The 27,708-nt window shown below is 38.8% G+C and overlaps 1 protein-coding gene across 4 annotated transcripts in view; it reads left to right on the top strand.

Annotated features, from left to right (window-relative positions):
* The window catches only part of CYLD (CYLD lysine 63 deubiquitinase), a 42,426-nt gene that overhangs the window by 2,319 nt on the left and 12,399 nt on the right, over positions 1 to 27,708 (top strand). Inside the window, exons 2-14 of one of the 4 annotated variants that reach the window (XM_074968624.1) lie at positions 3,588 to 3,829; positions 4,733 to 4,828; positions 6,127 to 6,786; positions 7,245 to 7,547; positions 8,865 to 8,970; positions 12,120 to 12,218; positions 13,351 to 13,467; positions 16,883 to 17,262; positions 19,300 to 19,465; positions 20,731 to 20,872; positions 21,384 to 21,506; positions 23,092 to 23,183; positions 24,376 to 24,442. In XM_074968624.1, the coding sequence (XP_074824725.1) occupies positions 6,280 to 6,786; positions 7,245 to 7,547; positions 8,865 to 8,970; positions 12,120 to 12,218; positions 13,351 to 13,467; positions 16,883 to 17,262; positions 19,300 to 19,465; positions 20,731 to 20,872; positions 21,384 to 21,506; positions 23,092 to 23,183; positions 24,376 to 24,442 (2,102 nt within the window). In that variant the 5' untranslated portion in view covers positions 3,588 to 3,829; positions 4,733 to 4,828; positions 6,127 to 6,279. The remainder of the gene's footprint in view (positions 1 to 3,587; positions 3,830 to 4,732; positions 4,829 to 6,126; positions 6,787 to 7,244; positions 7,548 to 8,864; positions 8,971 to 12,119; positions 12,219 to 13,350; positions 13,468 to 16,882; positions 17,263 to 19,299; positions 19,466 to 20,730; positions 20,873 to 21,383; positions 21,507 to 23,091; positions 23,184 to 24,375; positions 24,443 to 27,708) is intronic. The other 3 variants (XM_074968625.1, XM_074968622.1, XM_074968623.1) reach the window with 3 other exon arrangements.

Genomic DNA, 27,708 nt, shown 5'->3' with positions numbered 1-27,708 from the left:
AATTTTAGTGGAGTGTCAGCATGCTTCCATGAGACAATGCAAATTTCAAGACAATCCCTGTGAGTGTAGGATAGGGTTTGTGATGCTAATACGGGTTAATTTGAGTAAGGCATTCCTGAGATACAGCCCCAACCCCGTGGAAAAAATCCAGTATTTCATAAAGTTCACAGATTCTAGCAGCTTGTAAGTTTGAAACCCACTGATCCTTGTCAGAAATCTGAGAATGAGCTGTGTAAACATAGGGGTGAATCCACCTCTTCAAGGTGTACATCGGGTTTGAGAGAGAGAGAGAGAATCTGAGTATGGAAGATAATTCAGAGAACACTTCAACTGTTTGAAAAGAAAATAAATTATACATGTGAATGCTTGCTTTGAGGGGATGGTGAATGGGGTGGAAGAGTAGATGGGGAGTGGGGTGGAGAGATTTGAATCTACATTGGAGGATGGGGTGTTATGGAGAGAGGGATAAATGGCAATGGGTGGTAAGGAAAGGAAGAGAGGGTTGGGGCTCAAATAGAGGGAGGAAATAGGGATTGGTGGAGTGAGAGATGGAGGTATAGGGTTGGGTGGGCCTATTAGCCCAAAATTCTACCCTACCAGGTATGTGCTGGGATCCAGGCGAGTCCTACCTGTGCTGTGTGGTCTGGGATCAGGGAAACCTTGCTTCTCTTGGTCTGCTGAGCCCCTCTCCTTGCTCTTCCATGTGAGCTGCAAAATGGGGATAACAATGTAAAGTTCTTTCAGCTCTACTGATGAAAAGCACTATATAAAAGCTAGGTACTTCAGTAGTACATCCGCTGTAAAGCTGGGTGAGAACGACAACTGTCTAAATGACCACAGTCTCCTACCAGCAAACATGTCTGTCTTTCTTAAAAAAACAAAACAAACAGAAAAAAACAGAAGGAAATTATATGGCAAAAACTTTAACTCAGAGTTAGTTACCCAGCGATAGCTCATAACCTTTCAGAATGTCAGGTTCAGCAAAATTCAAGCTCTTGGAAACAGAAATACAGGAAATAGAAAGTTAAGGTAAATGTTTGCTGAAGCTTAACTCTGCTCTCCTCAAGTGATGCCCCAAAACACACATGCTTGAAATCTGCCTTTTCGTTCCAATGCAGAGGCACTACCAGCACCTGTCCTACACTTACAACAGTGAGCGTACTCCCCTGATAGATTACCACCCTTGTAAAATTTAACAACCGCTTCTCACAGTTCTATAAACCCTTCATCGTTGCACACAGGAGATGAACTAAACCTTATGTTTTCTCCTACCTATCATTAAATCTGCAGACTGCTCTCACTACTGACAATACTCATAGATAGGGCCCTACCAAATTCGTGGCCATGAAAAATGCATCATGAACTGTGAAATATGGTGGTCATCCCCCGCCCCCGGTGATATCTGGCCTTTTGTGTGCTTTTACCCTATACAATACAGATTTCATGGGGGAGACCAATGTTTCTCAAATTGGGGGTTCTGACCCAAAAGAGAGTTGCAGGGGGTCGCAAGGTTATTTTAGGGGGGGATCACGGTATTGCCACGCTTACTTCCGCGCTGCCTTTAGAGCTGGGTGGCCAGAGAGTGGCGGTTTTTGGCCAGGTGCCCAGCTCTGAAGACAGCCCCCTACCAGCAGCAGCACAGAAGTAAGGGTGGCAATACCATACCATGCCATCCTTACTTCGGCACTAGTGGGGGGCTGTCTTCAGAGCTTGGCACCCAGCCAACAGCTGCTGCTCTCTGGCCACCCGGCTCTAAAGGCAGTGCAGAAGTAAGGGTGGCAATACTGCGACATCCTCCCTCCCCCTCAAAGAAACTAACGACCCCCTCCCCTCCGGCAACTCTTTTGGGTCAGAACCCCTACCATTACTACACCATGAAATTTCAGATTTAAATAGCTGAAGTCATGAAATTTGCAATTTTTAAAATCCTTGGACTGTGAAATTGACCAAAATGGATCATGAATTTTGTAGGGCCCTACTCATAGCTAAGGCTAAGATTTTTGTCATGGAGGTCACAGAAGTCACAGAATCTGTGATTTCCAGAGATCTCGGTGACATTTTCCACTTCAGCCCCAGCTGCTGTGGTTCCCCCCACCCTCTGCAGCTCTCAGTTGCCGCGGGCAGTGTGGGGGGACCCAGGCGCCCCAGCAGCAGTGGGTGCTAAACACTCCTCCCTCCCCATTTTGTCAGTTATTTTTAGTAAAAGTCAGGGACAGATCACGGGCTTCTGTGAATTTTTGTTTACTGCCTGTGACCTGTCTGTGACTTTTTACTAAAAATAACCATGAGAAAATCTTAGCCTTACTCATAGCAAGAAACCACCAGTGCCCTGTTATTGACATAGCCTACACAATGCTGTATTGAAATGATGCAGAGTGGAACCTCAGAGTACCCATTCACCCCTTTCCTTTGATCACAGGCATTGAGAGACTCAGACTGACGTCTCCTCATATCACAGCCAAAGCTGTGATGTTTCTCATATCACAAACACATCTACCAACCTGTCCCATGTACTGCCTCCACCATTCAGTACTGATATACCTAAAATGCTGAATGCAACTGGAGTGCATGCAGACAAATCCCAGTGGCTCTTGCCAGCTCCAGTGGGACTGCATTAAGATTGAGTGGGTGTTTACCTTAACTATGTATTTCCTGGTTTTCAGAAGTTTGAGATTCGCTGAACTCTGTTCTGGATAGACACAAGCAATCAGTGGGTAAACGTATTTGAGCTAATTTAATTTTTTTGCCATTTAATAATTTTTAAAAAATTTGCTTGCTATAGTGAATAGAACTTCGTAAGGCTTATGTAAATGCTGAGTGACTGACCATAAACTGTATTAAGGATGCCATTATATAATCTAATTAAAACTGTTACACGTTTCCAGATGAATTAAATGCTCTTGATCAAATCAGATTACAACATCGCAGAACTGGCCCAGTTAGTAAGCTATAGTTTATGTAATAGTTACAAAGGAGCCCTAATTAAATAGAGCTTCATCTTTCCTTCTAAACTTTTGTGCAGACTGCTTTAAACATTTCTGTTTACACATCTTCGTTTTCATGTGTTTTCATATTTAAGTGAAGTCTAAGTTTTAGACCGATGATATTTGAAATGGTTAAATCGCCAATTCTGCAGCAATTGATGTTTGTGGTTAACTTTACGCAATGTGGGTAGCTCAGTGATTTCAGTGCAACCACTCAGTATGGAAAGTTGAGCATGTGCATTAGTCTTTTCAGGATCAGGACATAAGACTGAATGATGAAGAACGGGGCTTCTGACTCTCTGCGTTGCAAATAAAAGTTTGTGTGGCATCAGTGCATAGAAATAAGTTTATGAAAGTAACTATGAATGCATCAAATTTCAGATTTTAATATCTGGGTTTACTGGTAATGATTTGTATTTGATCTAATGTGTCACGTGTGCAAACGCTATTAGTGTATCCTGTCAGTTCTTGATCAGCTTCAATAAAGTTTACTGGTGTTTGGCAAGGAAAACGGCAAACAGACTATTGATTCTATTTTCTCATTGGCTAATTTCCAAAACAAAAATTGAATAGTGTATTTCTATTTTTTTAATTTGAAAACAGATTGACAGCCTCTACCAGACTTCAGCTCAATGAGATGTGAAACTGTCCAGATGTTGTACCTCAACTATGTGACTTATTCTGGAAATGCAAACAGACTTTTAAATGCATTGGTGCTACCAGTTGCTGCAGTGATACAGAATGTTAATGACGTTGATATTCATGTGCCCCATTAATAAAGATGAAACAAGTAGTGTATTCAGGAGCTGAATGGCTGTGTTATTGTAAAAGAGCATCAGAAGAAGGTACTGTTTTTCAATGCAGAAATCTGTGAAAGCCTAGTGATTAGAAAATGTTTGGTTACGTTAGATGTTTCCATTAACCCTCTGCTGCTGTGTCATAGCATAACTTTTGGTTTGTTCTGAAGCATGAGAAAAATGTACCTTTGTTTTGGGCGGGGTGGGGGGGGAGGGTGAAATCAGCATGAGTGTTCGTTACAAATGAAAAGCTATAGCCACTTCAGCGGCTTCTGGATAGATTCCAAATGTGGGAACAAACTGAGTGACAGGAATATTAATAGATTGGGGAGTGGGGCTGGCTGAATGCAATAGGAGAAAAGATGTGAACCAAAAAAAAAATCACCAGAATTAGAGGGTAGATTAGTAAATCATCAGTGAAATAGTCATCCACTAACCAAAATGCAGCAAAATTATAGACATCAAAAATTTCAGCTGGAGAATATATATTTAGCCTATGGTAACTTTTACTTTCTGAATATAAATAAATTGTGATCTATTTCCCATGATTATTTTAGAGTAAAAGAGCTTTCTACAAATTGTACTATACCACTTGATGATTTTTCCTTTATCTCCTGATAGATAATCTGCAGTTAAGTGTTTTGGAACATTACTTATTAAAGTTTAATTTATACATCCTATGGCTTCTAGTTTACCAGAGCATTTAAATGAGATGACCTCTTCTTTCAATCTTGTTCTCTCTGGCACTTGTTAAAATATAAGCAACAAAGTTAAATGTTTTGTTACATTTACTACATTTTAAGGATAGCTTTTAAATGGAATGGATAGAATCCGATATCGTCTGTTTAAAAATAAGTATTGCAATGAGTTCTGTCTGATGTGGTGTCTTATGGCAGATCCCATTATAAAACCTCTCTCAATGTTTCTCACATTTCACTAACTATTCATTAGCGAGCTAGCTCAAATAACTTAACTAAACTTTCAGCTTTCTCTTGCTTCTTGGAGAAGACCTGACCTTCCTTCCGCTTAAGTCTTCATTGTTCCACTGTAAGTCTTCTCTTCATTACTCTTACTTCTTTTGCACATCACAGGAAGTTGAGTCTTAAACCTTGTGTCTTCAAGATCGGTTAAATTTATTTCCTTCTTCCCAGCAAATTTTTGTGTGTGCATAAGGTGGCAAAGAAACAGTTCTTCTAGCAAGTGCACCCCTTCCTATATGGGGGCTGTACTGTAGTAGGCTTCCCTAACTATAAGCAAGAAATAGGCCTCTTTAAGAGGGTTGCTTTCTGTCTAAGTCAGCCACTATAAATGGATGAATTACTCCCTTATTGCCCTTCCAACCACTGTAGTTGAGAGAGTTGCCTCTGTTCTGCTGGCATTGGAAATGAGATCCTACCAAGGTCAATATTTCATTCTGGATTACTAAACAGCAGTACAGTGCACTTTTAGGCACCAGGATGGCCTTTTCTAGATATTTGTTACTGAAAAGTATGATCCACTTGTTGATTAGTTGTCATGATCCTCAGAGTTGTTGCTCAGGTGTTGATCTTGAGAACCCCAAAACATGGCTGTACAATAAAAAGTAAGGGGTGTTTCTGTAACCTTTCTCTGTAGTCAGTTTCATTCCATCCCATAGGGTGTTGAGGCTGATATATTTTAAATATAATTTTTTTTAAGAAAAGTGATACACTGTTGAATACTAAATTGATCTAGTTTATAAACATTAGCTTTGATTTAAAAAAATCGTGTATTAGTCATAGTATCCTTCACAAATTGTACTTTTCAAGTTCTAGTTTTGTTCATTTCATGAAAATACTACTTAGCTTTATGTCTTTGACATAGCATTTCATAGCAATAAATACACTTTACAATTTCTAAACGTGGTAGGTTCAGAAAAAGTTTCATACATGTTCAGTAGTGTACCTAATATAACACAGAAATAAGTTTGTATCAGAAATGGACAGTCACTAAAATGCATAAAGGATCATTTGTTGTGGAGGTAGTCTTCTCAAAAGGTCACTATATGTTTGGTTTGACCTTTTTCTGGTCACTTAAAATTTAAAGACTTTCTTTTCCTTTTAACTTATATGTGGTTGTTGCATTTCATTGAATTTAAATTTTATAGTTTCTTTATTCAAAACACTAGAGAAGGGTAACTAGAATGTAATCACAAGCATATTCTGCAAAAATATGTCTGTTTTAAGCTATCTTCAATGTTACCCAACTATTTTATTTTACTGTATGTGAAAAATGATTGCATTTTAAAATGAATTCTTATTGTGCTTAATTTTAACTGTGATTCTCAAACTTAATGTTATTATGTTTGTTTTTTTTGTTTATCCTAGGCTTTCTGTTCTGGATTTAGCCCTTAACAACGACACAGAATCGTTAAACAAATGTTGGATCCTCTAGGAATTTTCCTTTGTAACTCCTGTACAACTATGTCACCAGATCATCTTTCTTGAATATAACTGCTTGGTTATAAAGCTATAATCACAATGAATTCAGGCTTATGGAGTCAAGAAAAAGCCAGTTCATCCTATTGGGAAGAGCGTATCTTTTATTTGCTTCTCCAGGAATGCAGTGTTTTAGACAAACAAAATCAAAAGCTTTTGAAAGTACCCAAGGGTAGTATAAGCCAGTTTATTCAAGATCGTTCTTCTGTGGGACACGGCAGAAATATTCCATCTAAAGGCAAGAAAATGCAGATTGGTTTAAAGGTTCTGGAACAACCGTATCCAGTTCTGTTTGTGGATGAGAAAGATGTTGTTGAAATAAATGAGAAACTAGCTGAGTTGCTTTTGGCTATTACCAGCTGTGAGGAAAGATACAGCCTATTTAAAAGCAAAAGCCGATTAAGTAAAGGCCTGCACATAGATGTTGGCTCACCTGTGAGAGTACAGCTGAGGTCGGGAGATGATAAATTTCCTGGAGTTGTTCGCTTCCGGGGACCCTTGTCACAAGACAGATTATTACCAGGGATATTTTTTGGAGTAGAACTACTGGTAAGTTTTTTGCATGCTTGATACATTAGCTCAAACAAAATTTGTCACATAGTTCAATTTGTAAAAAATGGCATCCATCCAGAAGGTCTGGATGCCCTGCAATTACTTAAAATTGAATACAGAATTATACAAAGCATCTATTTTCAGCCTTGTTACTTCCAGCACATTAAAGTCAGCTAGCAACAAGGACAACTTATGGGTGGTTTTTATTATTTTTATTAAATGAGGCTCCAATTCAGCAAAGTATTTAAGCACATAGCTAACCTTTTTTAAGCATATGAATAGCCCTGGAACTTAAGCCAATGTGACTGCTCAGGTGCTTTTAGTTACTCACCTGCTAAAATACCTTGCTGAATCAGGTCCTAATTGTTTACTGGCATTTCTCCAAAATGATGAATTATAGTCCCTACAAAAATATTAGTATTTTTAATGTTTTGGTTTCTCTTTCCAAAATCCAGGAAGAAGGTCGTGGTCAAGGCTTTACTGATGGACTGTACCAAGGAAAACAGTTTTTCAGATGCGATGAGGATTGTGGAGTTTTTGTTGCCTTGGACAAACTAGAGTTGGTGGAAGATGATGACAGTGAACTGGAGAGTGATTATGCAGCTCCAGTTGACACGATGCAGGTAGAACTTCCACCTTTGGAGATCAACTCCAGGGTTTCTCTGAAGATAGGAGAAGGTATAGAGTATGGGACAGTTATATTCTGTGATGTCTTACCAGGAAACGAAAGTTTAGGATACGTTGTTGGAGTGGACATGGTAAGAAAATCTGATTTTAATAACTTTTGCGTGTGTGTTAGTGAAAGTACATGCAATTAGAAGATAAACAGGTATCTATCTACAAGTTACTTTGGTGGAGGCTAATGACAGGAAAGTGGAAAATCAACACCGACATATATAGATGGCATTCAGCAGCTATTTTTGGCATGAGGTAATAATATAGTATTTGACTCAAAAGTTTTTAGGCAGAATAGTCTGATTAAGTTGCCTCCACTGCGTTACTTGCTTTGCTAGGTATCACATGAGGCTTGGTATTATTGAACTAATGGTTTGGCTTGTGAGTATGATTTTTACATTTATTTTGCCTTTAGGGGAAATACACTGAGTTACTTTTTCCTCTTTGTTTTGGATTTTATTTTGGTATAACCAGTTTGTTTGCATAATTGCGCATATATATTAATTTTTTTTTTTTTTTTTGGTCTGTATTTGCAAGAACACTGAGGTTTTGAAGAACGATACTTTACCTACCTATAAAATACTAAATCTTTTCTCTAAATTTAGTTGTCATGTTCATTTTGTTTAACTTACTCTTAGCAATTTCTGAAAAATTTACTTAAAATAAACAATACCCATGCTTTTGATAGAACCTGCAAAATGTTTTGGCCTGTGCTTCCTTTCCTGATTGCAGCAGCAGCAGCAGTTTGAACAGCTCCAGTGCTTGTTAGCTAACCTAATTATTAGTACAGAAAGAGAACTTAGTAGATGGCACATTCATGCAAACAGGAAATATTTTGTGAGGTGGACTGGAAGAGGTAATCTTTTTTTCTTTTTTTTTTATATTGCTTGTAAGATTTTTTTTTTTTTTTTTTAAAAGCCCATACATGTTATAAGTAAGTGGAATATTTTAACTCTTAATAAAAGAAGAGTAAGAGTCTTCCATGGTGCAAAAACCTATTGTGCCATTGCATCAGTTGTGGCATTTCTATATTAATGACCAGTATTAAATCAAGAACAATAATTTTCACATTTTTATTATCTTTAAGGCACTTCTGTTAATTAATGATCACATGTCTATTGCATGTTAAAATATTGTAGCAGAACATTATCTATTGCCAACACTTATGGATTCTGAGAATGGTGTACTATGGATTTTTCTTTCTTTTTTTTTTTTTTTTAAATTCTATACTTGAAATTTTATTGCTAAGCAAGAATTTATTTTTTCAAACCTTACATTTTTCCACTTTGTGCCACATATGGCCAAACCTGCATCTAAACTCTCAAGTGTGTGGATTTTTTTAAAATTCTGTAAATACTTCTTTTGGATAATACTTTGAGATCTTAATATTTTATTTTTAGGATAATCCTATTGGAAACTGGGATGGAAGATACAATGGAAGACAACTTTGCAGTTTTGCAAGTGTAGAAAGTACACTTCTCTTGCATATCAATGATGTTATCCCAGGTATGCTTTGTGGATTTGAAAAACACCTGGCTAGTTAATGTTAATCAGTGCAAAGTATATAATTGCAAAATAAGTGCATTAACATTTTTAAATATACCCCACTGATTAGCTTTCCTGGTATCTGCAATCCCTTCTGTTTATGCAATAACCATTCAAGTGGAGAGGATTTTTGATGGGAAGCAGATTGTCTCATGAATACTTGTGGATAAATATTTGAGTACTGGTGGTGGCAATGCACCCATTCTTGAAAAGATTCTTATTAATCATCCATCAGATTGTGTTGAGCAATTGTGAATATCTGGAATAAGAAAGTAATTTCTTGTGTAGTATGAAGCTTAGGTCATCCAGTACAATGCAAATAATACTATGTGTTTTACCAGTATCACACAATGCAAATAGCAAATACCCATAGTAATAATTTCTGAAACATCCAAGTTAAAACTGTGGAATGCATGCAGTTTGTTCACATCGGTTCACCAAACTAACCTGCAATAACTACAACCCTTTTTTGTGTGGATACTTCACAAATGGTGTACTAAGATTCAGTTTTCAAATTGTGGTTTTTCTAGCTCTGGTCAAAATGCTGTGCTCTGTGGTAATCAAAATTCTGATCTAGAATATGTAACCACCTAACTAAAATTTGTTACTTTTAGTGTATGTATGTAATATATATATATTTATTTATTAAAAAAAAATTATTTTTGGGGTTGGGGCCTAGCATAGTTGCGGTATTACACAGCTGGGGTCTGTAACTACAACCTTCTCCCCACTCTAACCGTTCTTCAAGAGTACATTCATGCTGAGGAGTGGTGTGAAATGGCACAGGCACATAATGCCACTCATGGAAGCATTATGTACATCTCCTACTCATTTGTTTAGTTTGCAGTACTTGGGGTGCACTGGATTCTGTTTTGTTTTTCCTCCAGAAAATAGGTTTCTTAGGGACTCCCACATATTATCCGTAAAGAACGTTTGTTTGTTGCAGCAGTGTTAAGTCATAAGTATTCAAAATTGTGGGTCTGTCTTAGTTGTTTCTACTAGCGACATACATATTTATGCTTTTGAATAGGAATTTTAATATCACAAAACCTGAACTCAGTGAATCTAGTTTTTCTGCTTTTAAAATGTAGACTTCAAAGTACAGAAATAATTTGTGGTCTTTTACTTAATAAATACAACTGAGTATATCTTTTAGTCATCCAAAAATTAGGTTTTGTTCCGCTCAGTTTTGTTACCTTGCTATATTTGGGCATTACACAGCAACTTATTTAAGCACATCCCTGCCTATCTTTAAGCAGGTGTGTAGTCTAGTTTATTTTAATGGAGTTACTTGCATGCTTAAAGTTAAGCATATGTTTAAATGCCTTGCTGACTTGGGGCCTAACAGGTCAAAAGGAATGACTATAGTCTTTTTATATTTTAAATACAGTTTTATTGTCGACTGTGTCATGGTAAGTTGTTGGAACTTAAAAGGAACTATACACGTTATCATGGTAAAATGGTAAATCCTTCCAAAAAAATCCCAAGTATCTTCAGGGGATGTTGTTTTGGATGGCTGGGCAGAGATAAGCTAATGTACTCCAGCAGAAGTCACTGAAGTGTATTTAAATGTACTACTCCTAAGGGGTTATGCTGCTAAAATGTAAATGAACTGCTATTCAGAAACATGAGGATTTTTTTTCATTTGAACTCTAAAAGATATGTTGCATGTTCCAAATCTTCTGATGTTATGCAGAAGAAATGATTTTCTGCTTGCATGATAACTTGCTGTTTTCAATGAACTACATTTAGCGCATTGTGCATAAAATAGGAGGAAATGCAACCAACATTATATTTAAATTGTTGCATGACCTGTGTGTGTGTTTTTTTTTTTTTTTTTAAATTCTCTTCATTTTTTGCCAATTCTTTCTGTAAAGTGTGTGTGGGGGGAGAACATCTTATACTTGGGGGGTGAGGGGAGGAAGAGTTCTTCATTGGCTTGCAATTAATAAGTGGGTTTTTGACCACATGCAGAATATGAGACATTACAACATACCAAGACAAACCACAGCCTAACAAACGTATAATTGATATAATTTTGGAAAACTGAGGCAGCTAGATTGTGGCATAAGTTCATTTAAAGTTATGCTTGTTTTGCGGGTCTTGTCTTCTATATTGTCATCTTGCAAGGTTCTATTATTTAGTTTCATTTTGCAGTGTACATTGTAGATTTTCCAGTAGCAGGGAACTGTTTCTTAAAATTTCATTCATAATCTCGTGAAAAATCCCATGGATAGTTCTGAAATACATTTTGGTTCTTCATGCTTCAACTTCTTGCAGTAAACATAAAATTGACATGTTACAAAATGCAAGTTTTTATCTTTTTGCTTGTCTGAATTGTTAAAGGATGTCTCGTGGAACAGTACATAAAATATAGTTAATAAAATGGGGGGGGGGAGAACCTTACAATGAAATTGAAGTGTTTCTTACACCTTCATCATGACATCAGACCTATTCAAATGTAGTCATTATAAAAGGCCTGATATTAAAAAAAATATTTTGTAGGTCTGCTTCCTCAAGAATATATTTTATGTGGAACATTTGTAAATGCGCTTTTTAAAAAGGTACCATTGACTTGAAATCTGGCCCACTTAAAAAACTAAGTGGGGAATACTTTCAGGTACCTACCTCAAAATCCCATCCAATTATTGTGAGAACTGATAGGCCAAAATTTTCAAATCTAGGTGCCTAAACTTAGGATACAAAAGCCATACTTAGGTACCTCATCATGAAATCAGTCTGATTTTTTTTTTCCCCTCATCCAACCTCCACTTTCTATAAGGTGATGGTAACCCACAGATACCATTTTAAATCAACAGGAGCTGCATGTGCCCAGTAGTCTCAAAAATCGGGCCACGTGTTAAGACTCTGACCTTGTATACCCAGGCTTGAAATCTTTGGCCTTAAGTTTTTAATAGGAGAAATGTTGATGATTGTTTTATTTTACTGATTCTTGGTAATGGTAGTAGAGGGACATTTACTGTGCTTTATTGTACTATGGTTTTAAAGGTTTTATACTTACTTTTTGCCTTATAAGCATAGTTGTATAACCTCTGTTATGCTTGCACCTATGTGAAAAAACTAAAATTCTACCTCTATGCCTATTCTAGAGACTGTATCACAGGACAGGAGACTTCCCAAACTTGCCTTTGCGTCAAGAGGTGGTGGTGACAAAAGCTTATTCAATCATAGTAAGCAAAAGGTCACAGGTACTTGAGAGTAATTTTACTTCTTAAAAACAGTCCTCCTTACTTTATTTTTAGGGATGTTTGTAGGAAAAGGGAGCATTTTTAATTTATTTATTTGTTCATCTGCTCTTCCTTGGCATTTGAAGTCAGTCCTTTGTGAAATCGTAATAAAGACTTCAGGTGAGGAATAGCAGCAACTCTGTTTCCATGAAAATGGCCGCAGGAAAAAACACTGGCAGGGAAATGCAAAAAAATATATTGCATAGAAGCAGAATACAAAGCTGAATGTGTGTGTGTGGTTTTTTCAGTTTTCCTGGAGGTTCAATTAGTTGGTTGTAAATAGGTTTGGAAAGATTAGACTTTTCGGTAAATGTCAATTTCTCACGCCCCCCCCCCCCCCCCCAAAAAAAAAAAAAAAAAGAACAAACCTGTTGATTGGCGATTACAGATAGGCAAAAGTAAGAAAAATGCTACTCGAGAATTTGTTTTGGTTAAGAATATTTACTGTATTTTGAATATTTACTATATTTTGACACATTACATTATAGTTTGCCTTTTAACAATGTTAAAGCTTTAACGTCTTGAATCTCAATGTCTACCTTCATTAAATAATTCTGAACCCCCTCCATAATTTTGCGCAACTGTAAAAAACAATTAAAATTAAAATGGTTAAAAATGCAGTAATTTTTTAAATAAAATCAGTTTTTTGCCAAGCCTAGTTGTAAAACTACCATCTGCAAAGTGAATATTTTGCAAAAAATATCCCCACCCCCACTCCCCGGCTCCAGTCCTACATTAAGTGGTTGTCCATTGAGGTCTGTGTAACTCTGTGGGCACAGGGATCTACCTGCATGGAATTCAGTGTGGAATTGGACCTTAGTTTGCTCTTCTACTCTGAACTAGTTAATTGAATAATTTTTATTTAAAGGGTAACCAGTTAAATAAATAAATTATATAAATAATATGAAACTTCAGCTTGGACAATTAAAATAGTTTTAGGAGCCATGTTACCTCAGTGCAGGCTTTGAACTTTGTTGTCTTTGCTGCAGGAGTACTCGCTGCCCCTGGAAAGTGGGAGGCAGGATTGCTTGTGTACAAGATATGTAATGAAATGAGCACAAAGCAGGATTTTTATTAATGCTGTTTCTTCTAGGATCTACCTCCGAGCCTGGAAATAGAAACAGATCTGAATTTTTTTACACATTAAATGGCTCTCCAGTTGATTCTCAACCACAAACTAAATCAAAAAACACATGGTATATTGACGAAGGTAATGAGGGATAAGTTACCCTTTTATACAAATGCATGCTGTTTCACATAAGGCTATACTGAAATGTTCATTAGCACCGTGGAAAGTGAGTGTTACTTGGGGGAGGGGGGAATCAAACTGTTTGTTTGAAATAGGTGTTCTGTGTTTGATGATGCCAAACATTGATGAATACCCCTTTAACCAGTGGTGGACAACCTGCGGCCTGCAGGCCACGTGCGGCCCGTCAGGGTAATCCACTGGTGGGCTCCGAAACAGTTTAACATTGACCGTCCTGGCAAATGGGACCTTGGGAAGCGGCGGCCAGCACATCCCTGCAGTCCGCGTCCCTTCCTGCAGTTCCCATTTGCCGGGAACAGCGAACCGGGGCCGCTGGGAGCTGCAGGCAGCCGTGCAAATGTAGACAAACTGTCTGGTGGCCCTCCAGCAGATTACACTGACGGCTGCAGGTTGCCCACCACTGCCTTCGAGGTATTATATACACTTAATCTTAACTTGAAGATTGTAGCTTTTCAACTCTGTTGTAGGTAGGTCTGTAACAAACTCATTGTATGTAAATGGGGGCGAGTTATACGTGTTACACATGACATTGTTGAGGCACATCACTGAATGTGGATGATACCTTCACACCTCCTCCTGGTACATAAAGGAGTTTTATCTGACTCATCCTTCTGAAGTTTATTTAACTCTCCAGTTTTAAGTGGATCATAATATTTGTCATAGTCAGTACACCAGTTGTTCAGAGTTATAACAAAATCAGCTAGTTATGTTTGATAAAACAAAATGATACAAAAATGCAAGTATCTCTAAAGTTTCTTGAAACTGCACACTTGATTTTAAGGAAATACCTAAAGCATGTAGAATCAGTAAATCTTGATAGTTTCTGCTCTTAGCTAACAAAAGACAGAGAGGTTTATACTATCCCCAGAAATTGCTTCAAAGGTCATAACAGGTGTGTGTCATCTGGCAAGGAGTTCTTATGGCTGAAACTGGGGAGGGGGACTGCTAAAAACATGGGTTTACAATGAAAGCACATACAGCAGTAACAGGCACTGAAGTCCAATAAACTTAAAAATGAAACTGAGTTAAGATCATTCCTGGCTGCCTAGCAAATAATAAATGCATTATTTCAGTGTAAAATCGGTTTGAGAGAGAATTTCTCTGATTTAAAATGAGTAAGAACTTATTTCCTGGAAACTAACAAGCGTGAAGGAGTTAATTTTGTGTTTTTGGAATTTTTAAATACTATCTCATGACAAGGCTGACAAGAAAAGGATAAGTTGCTACTTGCTCTGTAAATGCCAGTTGTGCATCATAGACCAGCTAGGGAGTTGAGACAAGACGTAAGACGCTTATAAATAGTATCAAACTAGTACATCTGCTTGTGACCTCATTTATCTAGCACTGAATTACTCATGATTTATTTACGTTTCTTCAGGTAGCAAGTCAGTTACTTTATCCTGCATGAGCACTAGATGACAGATCCTATCTCTGCATGAACCAAAATGTACTCTTACGATATGCCCAGGGGATAAATGATGTCCTAAATCAGATATTTATAACCTATAGTTAATAACAAGCAAATGTGAAACATACTACACTAGTTACTAACTGCCAGCTGTCAAGTCATTCCATGATTCCTGTTGACATGTATATTAAGACAACTGTTTTTTTTTTTGGCTTTGGCCATTCCACATAGCATATTTCTTAAAATTTGTGACACTTGGACACAACTATAAAGATTGGCAGTGTAAGAAAATTCTATTCTATATTTATCTTCAGACTAAGCCTTCCTATAGTTGCCCGCTAATGTACCCTACCCTGACTTAGAAAATCTGTGCTCTTTGCTGCATTATGCTGTGGAGTCTCCTCACCAAACACTGCAAATATTATGCCTAATTTAGGGTGATAACTTTGTGAAAGGGATTATTGTCCATTAGGAAGAGATGTGAGGTTATAAACTATTTACTTAGTTTGGCAAACTTGACTATAAATACAGGAAAAATCTAGAGGCAAAAGGAACAGTGTTTTTGTGATGTCAGGAAATGTTGCTCCACAAGCATCATAGCATATTAGCTGCCCTTTTCGTTTTAAATGAAATGAAATAATTTAGGCCTTCAGCAAAGTTACGTAATTTTGAATACTAGCTTGTGCGGGAGGAAGGGGGATAGACACTCTTCCCAAGCAGAAGACATGCATCTGGGGGACACAATTCTTGGAGCTTTTTGGCATACTGGGGAAATGTGCTTACAGCACCATATACAGTAGTACAACATGGCATATTCCCTTCTCTGTGCCTAGCAGTTCTGTTGGCTGCTGTGGAAGTGAGCACAGGTCTAGCCCTACCTACTCACCCGGGTGTCTCATACTTCCAGTAGTGTTTGGAGGCAGCGTGTAGAGAGGCTAGCTGGGGCCCGTCTCTCTCTGGGCGGCCAGGAACCACACCGCCTCACTACCTTTTGGGCTCTTGCGGGGAGTTAGTCTGGCTGCGGGAGTCTTCCTCTGTGGCCTTAGTGAAGGTACAGATAAACACAGTGAGCCTAGGTCAGGGTGGGGCAGTGGTGAGTCAGGCCCTCAGGCAGGGGCTGAGCAGTAACAGTATATAATAACAGGCCCAAGCCCTAGGTTCCAATGGGCCTGGGAGAGGGGGAGACTGCCACCCAACTTGTGGGTGGCAGGGGGATGCAGACCCTCCCACTCCACTGCATCCCAGCCCGGGGCCCTAGCAGCAGCAGAAGACCCGCTACTGAGTCAGTGGGGATCCTGGCCACAACACACTGACATGGGTTCTCGCAGTGCTGCAGCCAGACTAGACTTGGCTGCCCCCAGGCTATTCCCAGACTCCCCCTCTTGAGGTACCTGGGTTAGGGTGGTGTCCTCATGGGGGTCCAGCACCATGGATTCCTTGGGATAGCTGGCACGGGGCAGGCTCGGCAACTCCTCTGGGTAGCTGGGGCGGGGCGGGGCAGGTCGGGCCAGTCCTCGGGTTTTCCGCAGGCCGCTGGGCTTTCCCAGTTATGAGCTAGGCTGGAGGCATCTGGCCTTCCCAGCATCTGCTTTCCCAGTGAGCCCTGAGGTTGGGCCTTTATACTTCCAGGGCAACGCCTGACTCTCGGGGGCGGGCTCAGAGCTCCCTGGCTCCGCTCACTGTGGTGTCTGGAGGGGCTCGTCCCTCTCCGGGGTGGCAGGGAACCACGCTGCCTCACTACACAGCGATTCCTGGTATCTCTACAATTTGTGACTAGTTTCCGCTTGCAGTGGTAGGGAAGACCTTCTGGTGCACCTGCACAGGGACCAATCATAACTGGGCTCAGCATTTTCTATCCACAGCTACAGTAAGATATTGTTTTTGACCTACAGAGCCTTTCTTTGGGAAGCGAGTGAGCTACTTAATTGTCCCTTGTTTCTTTGTTAACAGTTGCTGAAGACCCTGCAAAATCACTTGCCGACCCATCTTCTGGATTCGGTCATTCTTCACCACCACTACAGCCGCCTCCAACAAACTGTTTATCTAACGAAAATAGATTTCACTCTCTACCTTTTAGCCTGACAAAAACGTCTCATACTAATGGTACTATTGGACATAGCCCCCTCTCTCTGTCTGTTCAATCAGTTATTGGGGATTTGAACACTGCTGCCACCCAGGAAAGTCCATCAACAGTAGTGCCTGTCAATAACTTGCATGGTCTTGAGGCAGGTTCACTGGCTGAAGTTAAAGAGAATCCTCCTTTCTATGGAGTAATCCGCTGGATCGGTCAGCCCCCAGGAGTAAATGAAGTATTGGCTGGATTGGAACTGGTAAATAATACAAACTGCACAGTCGTATTGTTTACAGTTCTATTTTCTGTCTGTCTTGCAATTTAAGTAATTGTTTTGTAACTGAGGACCAGAGCCCATGTACTCTACAAAATACCAGTAATTTGGCTTGGCTGAAATATAGTTGTCACGTGATCTGAGTGCAGCATAGTTTAAATTTTTGAATAGGACTTAATCATTTTATAACTCCATTAAAGCCTTGTTTCATCACCAAGTTATGAGATGGTTGGGATCTTTCTGTACTACAGATAAAACTGTTGTAGTTAGACATTTTTGTAGTGTAGAAGAGCCTTAAATTCCTTTTATTTGTTTCTTAGTTTATATAGGCTGCTCCATCAGAATTTGTGAATTACTGGACATCCATCATTTTCTCTTTAAAAAGACAGGGAATACAACCTACATAAAATATTGTCTGTAATAGTCTTTAGAATGTGAAGGCTGTTACCAGATGGTAGAATATTAGCACAATGATTGCCACCATAGTTCCACGGTAACTAATAGTTATATTCAGAGGCTTGAATTTAGCAGTGGATTTAAGTCATACTTAATAGGTAGAGCAGAGCAGAAAATGGTTTTCCAAGTCCTGCTCTGCTTTGGAACAAAACTGGGACTTTTCAAACATTTTTCTTTGGGGGGAGGAAGGGAGAGAAAAGAGACATCCACCCCAGAATAGCCCTAACCACTAGATACTAGCATTCACCTGGGATATGGGAGACCTAGGATCAAATCCTTGCACTGCCAGATGAAGAGTGCTCTAACCACAAGGCAACTGGTTATTTTGGGGTGGGTTTCTCTCGGTCTCTCCTGTTGGAGTGTCTTCACTTCATATGAGTAATATTTATTGGGCTAGAGAGAGACTCTATAGCCAAGTGATTAGAGTATTCATTGGGATGTGTGAGCCCAGGTTCCAGTCCATGAGTCTTTCATGTCCCATTTGAGTGTCCCAAGAAATCTTTCCTGACAAAAGTTACTGGGAAAAGTGTTTTTTGTTTTTTCCCCTCCCCTTTCAGTTTTGATGAATTAGCATTGTCATTGACAAACCATTTTGCCGAAAATTCCCAACCAGTTCTACTTACAAGGCCAATTGCACAAATTTCAAATAAAGCCACAGCTGCAGCAGAATTATGCAGATTTGTGTTATGATTTTGATATTTTTATGGTAGTCGTAGACCTGGTTGTGACTGTGCAGCAACTAAATTATTTTCTGTGCACGTAATATGATGCCTCTTAAGAATAATTTTCTATTAAATTTTACACAAGTATCTATTAAAATCATAGCAGTATACGTATGGTAAACATGTTTCCTCTCTTAAAGAGGAGGCAGATGAGGACATGGGTGCATTTTGATTTGTCACCAAAAAAACCACTGTAGCTGATTAACTTTGTCCTTCATCCTATATTTGCAGTCACAAATGATCTGCAGGCTGTGTTTTCTGACTCCATGGGCTAAACTTGGCCTTTGGACTTGCACATAGTACACTTCTGCAATAGGTCTAACATCTGTTTAATAGTCATTAATAGCTATTTCAGGGATGCTGTCAAAGGTATCTTCCAGTCTTAATCATTCTGTTCCCTGTTATAATTATACTTCAGACATTCAGACTTCCTTCATGCTCACACGGTTACAGAGGCTGCACTGGTATATTTCCCCCCAGCCCGCAATGAAAAAATTCAAATGATAATTATTTATGGTGGTGAAAAATACTGCATAGAGAATACCGTAAACTTACCTGATTGCAGAGGGGTTGAAGGGCAGAGAAACGTGGCTTTGCTGGTCTTATCATTAAACTAAAAATAAATCACTCCTGAACTGAAGCCATATATACCAACTTGTAGCCCTAAATCAGTCTTGCATCGCAGAGTAGAAAACTTGAATAGAGGTGTCTTTATCGTAGATATCTTGTCAAACACCTAAATCACCAGAATCCTAGGAATTGGAGTTCTAGGACAGTAGTTCTGCATGCACTTTTTTCCATTTTTAAAAAAAAAAGTGGTAAACCCCCTCTGTTTCATTTTCAGGAAGATGAATGCGCCAGCTGTACAGATGGAACGTTTAAAGGAACTAGATACTTCACCTGTGCCCCCAAAAAGGCTCTCTTTGTTAAACTCAAGAGCTGCAGGCCGGATTCTAGGTTTGCGTCACTGCAGCCTGTTCCCAACCAGATTGAACGCTGCAACTCTCTAGGTATTGAACATGTCCTTCTCAATTATTTACTAATGTGGATGTAACATTGTTTCTGATTTTGGTTCTTCATGCAGTAGTCAACTAGAAATACATAGCATTTAAAAGGCTGTACAAACACTACTTAATCTGATCAGTAGTTGGTGAGAGTACTATGCACAGAACACAATTTAACATTTTTCTGTGAATTATTCTGTCAATGACTTTAAAGCAAAAAAATGTTCTACCACTACTTTTAAGAAAGTTGAAGCTTTTTCTTATTGCAGTCTTATATATCATGTGACAAAGATCAGTGTGTAAATTGTGAAATGTATTGGAAATTGAAGTTTTTAATTACACTTGGCATTTCTTACTTTACTGATGGCAGCAGCAATCTTGCTGAGAGTTTTATAGAAATGTAGAGTTGGAAGGGACGTCGAGAGGTTATCTAGTCCAGTCCTCTGTGCTGAGGCAGGATACCCTGACAAGTGTTTGTCTAACCTGTTCTTAAAAACCTTCAATTATGGGGATTCCATAACTTTCACTGGAAGCCTGTTTCGATGCTTAACTATCTCTCTAGCTAGAACGTTTTTCCTAAATCTCCCTTGATGCAGGTTAAGCCAATTACATTTTGCAACTCCAGCAATATATGATCTGGTTCAGATCCTGTAAGTCCGCTTCCATTCTCCTTCAATACAGCTCATTTTGAGAGGGGAAAAAATCAGCGTGTTAATACTAACAATGAAATGGAAAAGAGTGCTTGTGTACATGGTGGAGGCATATTCTTTGGATGCAAAATTATTCAGACTGTCTTGATCTTATGCTAGATGTGTTTTGGCAAAGAGAAATAGTTTCTAAATGTTCGTACCTTTTTAAGATGGTTTAAATAAAACATGTAAAAATTAGGAAGAAATTCATTTATGCACGCTAGATGAAACTCTATTCCAGTGTAGTGGGCTCAACCCAAGTGTGGTAATGTGGGGCTTTAAGGACTTGTGCACCATCGCTGCAGAATGTGTTTCACTCACTGAGAATAAATAGTACAATAAATGCCACACTGCTTCCTTCCAGGACCTGAAGAGCAGCTCTCTGTTCCTTGAAAGTTTGTACATTCCTTCAAGACAAATTGGTCCAATAGAATGTTACATCACCAACCTTGTCTCCCTTTCTAGTATAGGGAAAGAATGGTTTCAAAGTAAGCAATATGTTGTCTACAAAACACTTATAGAAAAATCTTGATGGAGGTGAAATTTTGAAGCTTTTAAGTAACTTAAAAAAAATATTTTCAGCCTTTGGAGGATACTTAAGTGAAGTAGTAGAAGAAAACACTCCTCCAAAAACAGAAAAAGAAGGTTTAGAGACCATGATTGGAAAGAAGAAAGGTATCCAGGGTCATTACAATTCCTGTTACTTAGACTCCACCTTATTCTGGTAAGGTTTTTTTTTAAATTTTTTTTTTTAATTTGTGCAACTGAATTCAAAGATGTGGATGAGGAGAAATGTTACAAACATAATAGAGTAGCAGAGTTCTAATTTGTATTGAATGTTTTGCATTATTGCTGTGCAACGAACAGTACATATATATGATTACATACTGGAGATGAATATAGTGGAATAACTATTGTACATGTAATCCCTACAGTGGCATAACATTATTTTCAATTGAATGGAACCCACCAGGGCCGGATTGGCTCCTGACTATACATTGTGATATTCACTGAGCGGGTTAAATAACTTCCTAACATGAAATGTTTAATTTGAATTCTTGACTGGTTTCCAGTCATTATTCTTATCTTCTACCTTTATTTTCTTTGGTGTGGGGTAATTTATTTTTGCTTGATTTGTTCTTTACTTCCTCCTCTGGCCTTCATTGGTTTGTCTTGAGACTTAGTTATGTTCCTCAGCATTTTACAGACTGAAAATAATTTTTTTTCTCTTTCAGCCTCTTTTCTTTTAGCTCTGTTTTGGACACTGTTTTACTTAGACCAAAAGAAAAGAATGATGTAGAATATTACAGTGAAACTCAAGAGCTGCTAAGGACAGAGATTGTAAACCCTCTGCGGATGTAAGTAGTTGCATAGAAAACATTGTACCAGAAGTAGCCAATGAGTCTCCAGTCTAGTATAAATTTCATAAATACCTAGCCAACTGTGCAATACTATGTCAAGGGAATGAAAAGTTCCTTCCTGAGGACTGCTATTGTAAGGCAGTGAGGATAAACTGCTCTGGTGATTTTTAATCTAATTGGTGTAACTGCAGATGATCTTACAAAGAATGTAAGACGGCATAGTTATATCGGCATTTCCATTTTCTGGAACTGGAAACAAACTTGTCTCTAGCTTTAGATAAATCATATGTGTTGGCACAAAATAAGTGGTGGTAGTCACCAGTGGTGACTTGGACAGACAGACTGTTCTAACTACCCAACATCTTGATAACTATGGCATGAAAAACAGTTGTTGTGCCTCAGTTTCTCTTCTGTTTAGGATTGTGTGATTCAGATGGACTCTTCTCTTCCTCGTTAGTCATTAGTAACCATCACAACTGCTTTTAAAAAGTTTCAGAAAATCCTGCTTTGTGGGTATATCATACACTGAAATCATTTAGCAAATTATATTAAAAGAGAAATTCAAAGGTAATGAGTAGAGGTGAGAAGTTTGAGGCTTATAGAACAAAGGAAATGTTACAGTAGGACATACATAGCAATATGCAGTGGGGATTATAAATTCATCTTTAGTTCAAAAAAAGATCACTGGGGTCTATGAAAACATAATTAATTAGTAATGGTTATAGTTCTGAAGCTATACTTTGGTTTTACCATTAATAACTTCTTTGTAAAAGTTTTAGCTTTCTTCCTTTGAAGAAAAATGCTGGATTTTGAATTCTTAGACGTGAAGATGTGCACACCACTGGTGTATTTTGTGATTCCATGGCCAGAGAATGGATTGCACAGTCTATCTCCAGCCAAAGAAATCTCAGATGATTGCTAGGACAGAAAATTAAAAGCTTTTTGTTTTTTGTTTTTTGTCTCCCCTTACCCCCAGTGTTTCAAGGCTTTTTGCTACACCTTCCCACAATATAGAAAGAGGAGACACATCTCCTCTCTAATTCACAAAACTTCAACCACCTCCATGTGTCAAACACAGTTTTTAGCATTCAGGAAAAAGTGAAATACTCTTAACTGGAACAATTTCTGCAATGCTGTTGTGTACTGTCATTATAAAATTTGGTGAATACTGAATATGGTGGGGTAGTGCAAGTTAATTTGACGACTATTCCAAAACTGAAATGGTGTAACATTTTAGTATTCAGATAAATAACACAAGAAACTAATTTGTTTCATGTTTTATAAAACTCTGAATTTACATGAAGCTATCACAGAAATGTCCATGCACCTCAGAATTCAGCAGCACTCTGTCACAGAAAATTGTGGCCATGATAAAGAACTTGGTCCATTGTGCTGCAGAATACAAGAGGTCTGGCATTTAGATTTATGAGGGGAATGCCAGATACTATAAAAGTCAGTAAAGGAAATAAAGTTTTTTGAGCAAATAGTCTGTATTCTAGCTTCTGGTTATTAAGTCTCTCTTCTCTACTGACTTGATGAAAAGGTTTAGCTAATAGTTTATTAAACCAATTTCTTAATGTAGTTACGGATATGTGTGTGCCACGAAAATAATGAAATTGAGGAAAATACTTGAAAAAGTTGAAGCTGCATCAGGATTCACTTCTGAGGAAAAAGGTAATTGTAGAGGTGGTTTTTGTTTGTTTTGCTTCTAGATATCTAGTAGTTGCTAAAGGCTGACTGAAAAAATATTAATTACATATTCTATGTTAAGATATACAGAGATTTTTTTTTTTCTGTAGCACCCATCACTATAGTATCAAAACTTTGATTTAGGGATGGAGATTGAAGAATTTACTCTCCTGCTAGCTACTGCTGAATGAGGAGGCCTAAACTAGCAATTTCTGCAGAATCGAAGCTTTTGATTTCCCCCGCCCTTCCCTGTATTACAAAGGGGAAACTTCTTCCACCAGCCAGAGGAGGTCCAAGGCTGATATGAAAAAAAATCAGAGACCATGAGAGAGGCTGGAAAAAGAACTTTCTTTAGGAAGGCCAGCACCTTCCTCATGGAATGACCTTGAGCTCCTCCATAAGGCCCTTCCCCTTTCTGCTTTCAGGTCTTTCCTGAAGACTCATCTATGTTGTGAGGGAAACTAAACCTGACTTTTACTTACAGGTCTGAGACTAATTAGCTGTAAAATATATTGAAAAAAACAACAATCGCAATATTTTATCCAAGATGTGACCAGTCACTGCTCAACTATTCAGCTAATTTCCTTCTTTTCTGTTGGGAAAGTAGCATGCACTTTGCAGGTCCTGCTAGAAGCAAATTAATAAACCCTTCAATTAGAGTGATAAGACACCCCCCACTCTTTTTGATATTGAGATCTGGATAGCAGATGTCCGTCTGTCTGATCAATATTAAATAGGAGGCTGTGACACACCAACAAAGTAAAAATGGTTACCACTGTAGATATTTCTTGCATCGATTAGCAGATACTGTAATTACTTTCCTATTTCCTCTGCTCGTGGTAGCTTTTTTCCGTCTTCTCAGGATAAAATTTCACAGGGTCAAATAATTCCCTTTGGAGTAGGATATCTTTGTTCATCTGTAAGTCTTGTTATCCAGAATTTAGCCTTCATCTGTTTATGGTTCTGTTTGGTGCTTAGTAGATGATGAAGTTGAGGATTGTGTGCTCCCAAATGTGGCAGTTGATAAGTTGACATAACTACGATGCTACTAAAATTGAATGTGTTTTTTTTTGTTTTTGTTCCAATTAGAATAAAGCTGCTTAATTTTATTACAGAAAACAGTCTTGGAGATTTGTATGTGCTTTAACATGCTACTATTACTTTTATTTTTGTCCAGATCCAGAAGAATTCTTGAATATTTTATTTCATCATATTTTAAGAGTAGAGCCACTGTTAAAAATAAGGTAAAATGCTCTTTTGACTAAGCAATAAAAATGTACATGTTGAACTCTTACAGCCAGATTTATTCTGCCAGTGATGGTAGTGCCAGTGCAGGAGCTGAAGAAAGGGCTTCCACCCTTAAAGCTGGTCTAAATTATGCTCCTTGCTAACACTGCCTTCAGCCTCATTTGGGGATGTGACAGGTGCAGAGTAAGGAGGGCTTAATCATCCCCCTGCCACTCCAGCCTCAATCAAGGGGGTTGGATTGGGGCTGGTTGAAGAGCCCTGTGCCTGCCTGGCAACAAGAAACAGCTGCCAGCCTTATTAGTTAGGGGCCATAAAAGCTAGGGGAGGAGAAAGGCCAGGTACAGGGAAGGGTGGGGCTGGGACTGGGCCCGGGCCCCTGGTCTGCTGCTGGCAAAGTTTGGCTGTAAAAAAAACCTGTACATAGGTAGTAAGGTGGTGGTGGGAAACAGCTGTAAATAAAGAACACTGGTGTTTGCCTCAACCTGAGGCGTTCCTGACTGGTTTGCGAGGGAAGCAGGGGCAGAAACCAGAGGGGCCCAGCTTACGTCTCAAGACAGGGGAGTATCAGCAAAGCATATTGCTGCTTTGGCTGTGCCTACTGCTGCCTCTGGCTTGCTCCTAAAAGCCCTTTGTGTCAAGGTTTTTGGTTCCCTGGGGATGGTATAAAGGTCTCCTGCCCCTGTTTGTTGTACATGTTGGCCTTATGTGCCTGACCTTTTATGGCCCCTTTGTACCAGCATAGCTAACCCACAGGGCCCATAGAGCAATTCTGAATCTAGCCCTTACTGTGTAGCCAGTTACTTTTGGAACAATTTTTTGAAGCAATCTTAAGCAGTAGAATCTGACATAAAATATTGTGGCTTTTCAGGAAAAATGTAATAGTTTGTTGTGGAGGAGGCATAAAGATTTTGATTTCTTATTTCTTTCAAAGTTAAACACATGCAGTCCTTATTAAAAATAATTCTTTATAAAATTGTAGGGCCTCATTCTCCCCTATGCAAGTTATTCTTTCTAAGGCAGGAGGAGAGAACTAATCTAACTCACGGCGTTTTATATTCATTCTTTGGGAATAGGATGTTGGGGTTTATTCAGAATTGGCAGAGATTTAGCCCCCTAAATCTGCATGTCTTTGGGCATGCAATGGACGGCCTATTGCTTCCATGCTGTTGCCTAGCCGTTGCCTTTCTGTGGCCCCTTGACAATACATCTCTCGCAGCAGCCTTCTTGCCAGGAATTTCTCAAGGGCTTCTTTCACTGGGAATCCCTTGCTCCCCATAAGCTCTGCAATAAACTTTCCTGAGTTGCCCTGCAGATTTGAGTTGAGATTATTAAACCTATTGTGGTCAGCTCCTAGCCCTCTCCTTTGGAGCTTCTTCAGAGAAGCTTCTGTAAGTTGTGGGAAAAGATAGAGGAAGCATGCTGTGGAGCTGGCACACTCTACTTTCTTCCTATTTCTACCGTAGCCCAGATTCATGGGCTTTTGTCTCCCCTCCTCTCTCAAAAAATAAGGAAAAACTGAGTCCATATAGAGAATATTTTCAGAATATAACATGCAAGATCCTGGCCCGCTATACTGCAGTATTTCAGCACTGTTAAACAATGATGATTTCCCTAATCAATCTGTAGAAATTGTGGATGTTCCAGATTTAACAGTTTTGGGAATTTTGGATATTCACATTAAAATAGATGTAGTATAGTTTTATAGTTGAACAAAATTTTAAGAATGCTTTAAGCCCAAGGATACCCTGTGCTGTGCTTTCTTAAAGGAACACTGAAGAGACAAATCATACTTTCAAAGGAAGTTGTCAAGGTTCCTTCCCCACTCTGAACTCTGACGTGGGGACCTGCATGAAAAACCCCCTAAGCTTATTTTTACCAGCTTAGGTTAAAACTTCCCCAAGGTACAAACTATTTTACCTTTTGCCCCTGGACTTTATTGCTGCCACCACCAAGCGTCTAACAAATATATAACAGGGAAAGGGCCTGCTTGGAAATGTCTTTCCCCCCCAAAATCCTCCCAAACCCTACACCCCCTTTCCTGGGGAAGGCTTGATAAAAATCCTCACCAATTTGCATAGGTGAACACAGACCCAAACCCTTGGATCTTAAGAACAATGAAAAAGCAATCAGGTTCTTAAAAGAAGAATTTTAATTGAAGAAAAAGTAAAAGAATCACCTCTGTAAAATCAGGATGGTAAATACCTTACAGGATAATCAGATTCAAAACATAAAGAATGCCTCTAGGCAAAACCTTAAGTTACAAAAAGACACAAAAACAGGAATATACATTCCATTCAGCACAACTTATTTTCTCAGCCATTTAAACAAAACTGAATCTAATGCCTATCTAATTAGATTGCTTATTAGCCGTTTACAGGAGTTCTGACCTGCATTCCTGCTCTGGTCCGGGCAAAGAAAAAAAACAGACAGAACCCTTTGGGTTCCCCCCCCTCCCCACCTTTGAAAGTATCTTGTCTCCTCATTGGTCATTTTGGTCAGGTGCCAGCGAGGTTATCTTTAGCTTCTTAACCCTTTACAGGTGAAAGGGTTTTTTCCTCTGGCCAGGAGGGATTTAAAGGTGGTTAGCCTCCCCTTTATATTTATGACAGAGGTACTCTTTATCAGAGTTCCTAGTGACAGACTTTATTAAAATGCAATACATGCTAATCTGGAGCGCCGTATTCCACACACAAGCAGATGGATGGGCTGGAGAATTAAATGAAAGTGAGGAAGAGTGCCTCTGCTGTATGCCTGCCTCTTACTTGTCTTTTCTGCAGCACCTCACAGATGCCTTTTGTCCCTGTTTCATAAAGATGGAACACTGAGGCAGTTTGTGTAAGGGGTAGGGCAAGGCAAAATAGCAGCAACTTTGAGTTTTGTGCTCTGAGAATCCTTCTTATACCCAGGAAGAAGTTAATGCTGCTTATTACAGCACTGATCTGTGCTCTAAGGTGGCAGTTATTGCACAGACAAAGAAGTTTAATGACTGTGTGTCCTCAGGAATCCATGCTGGCTGGGCAGAAAGTCCAGCAGTGTGATGAAGTAGCTCTTCTATAATGTCCTTTCCCTGTGATCTATGGGGTTAGAGACCAGTGATGGACTCTCTCATACCCCCTTTCCCTGATGGGAGCGTTAGTCAATCTCTCCAACATGAACATTTAACTTACTAAGGTCCTTTTGCAGACTTACTGCAGGAGAGTATGATATGACTTATGATGTAATTTTCAGTCTTTCTGCTATCTTACTACTTGCACCTTCACTC

This window comes from Natator depressus, chromosome 12 (assembly GCF_965152275.1).
Source record: "Natator depressus isolate rNatDep1 chromosome 12, rNatDep2.hap1, whole genome shotgun sequence".
NCBI lineage: Eukaryota > Metazoa > Chordata > Testudines > Cheloniidae > Natator > Natator depressus.
Note: the sequence above shows the minus strand (reverse complement) of the source record. Positions and strands in the feature narration are given on the sequence as shown.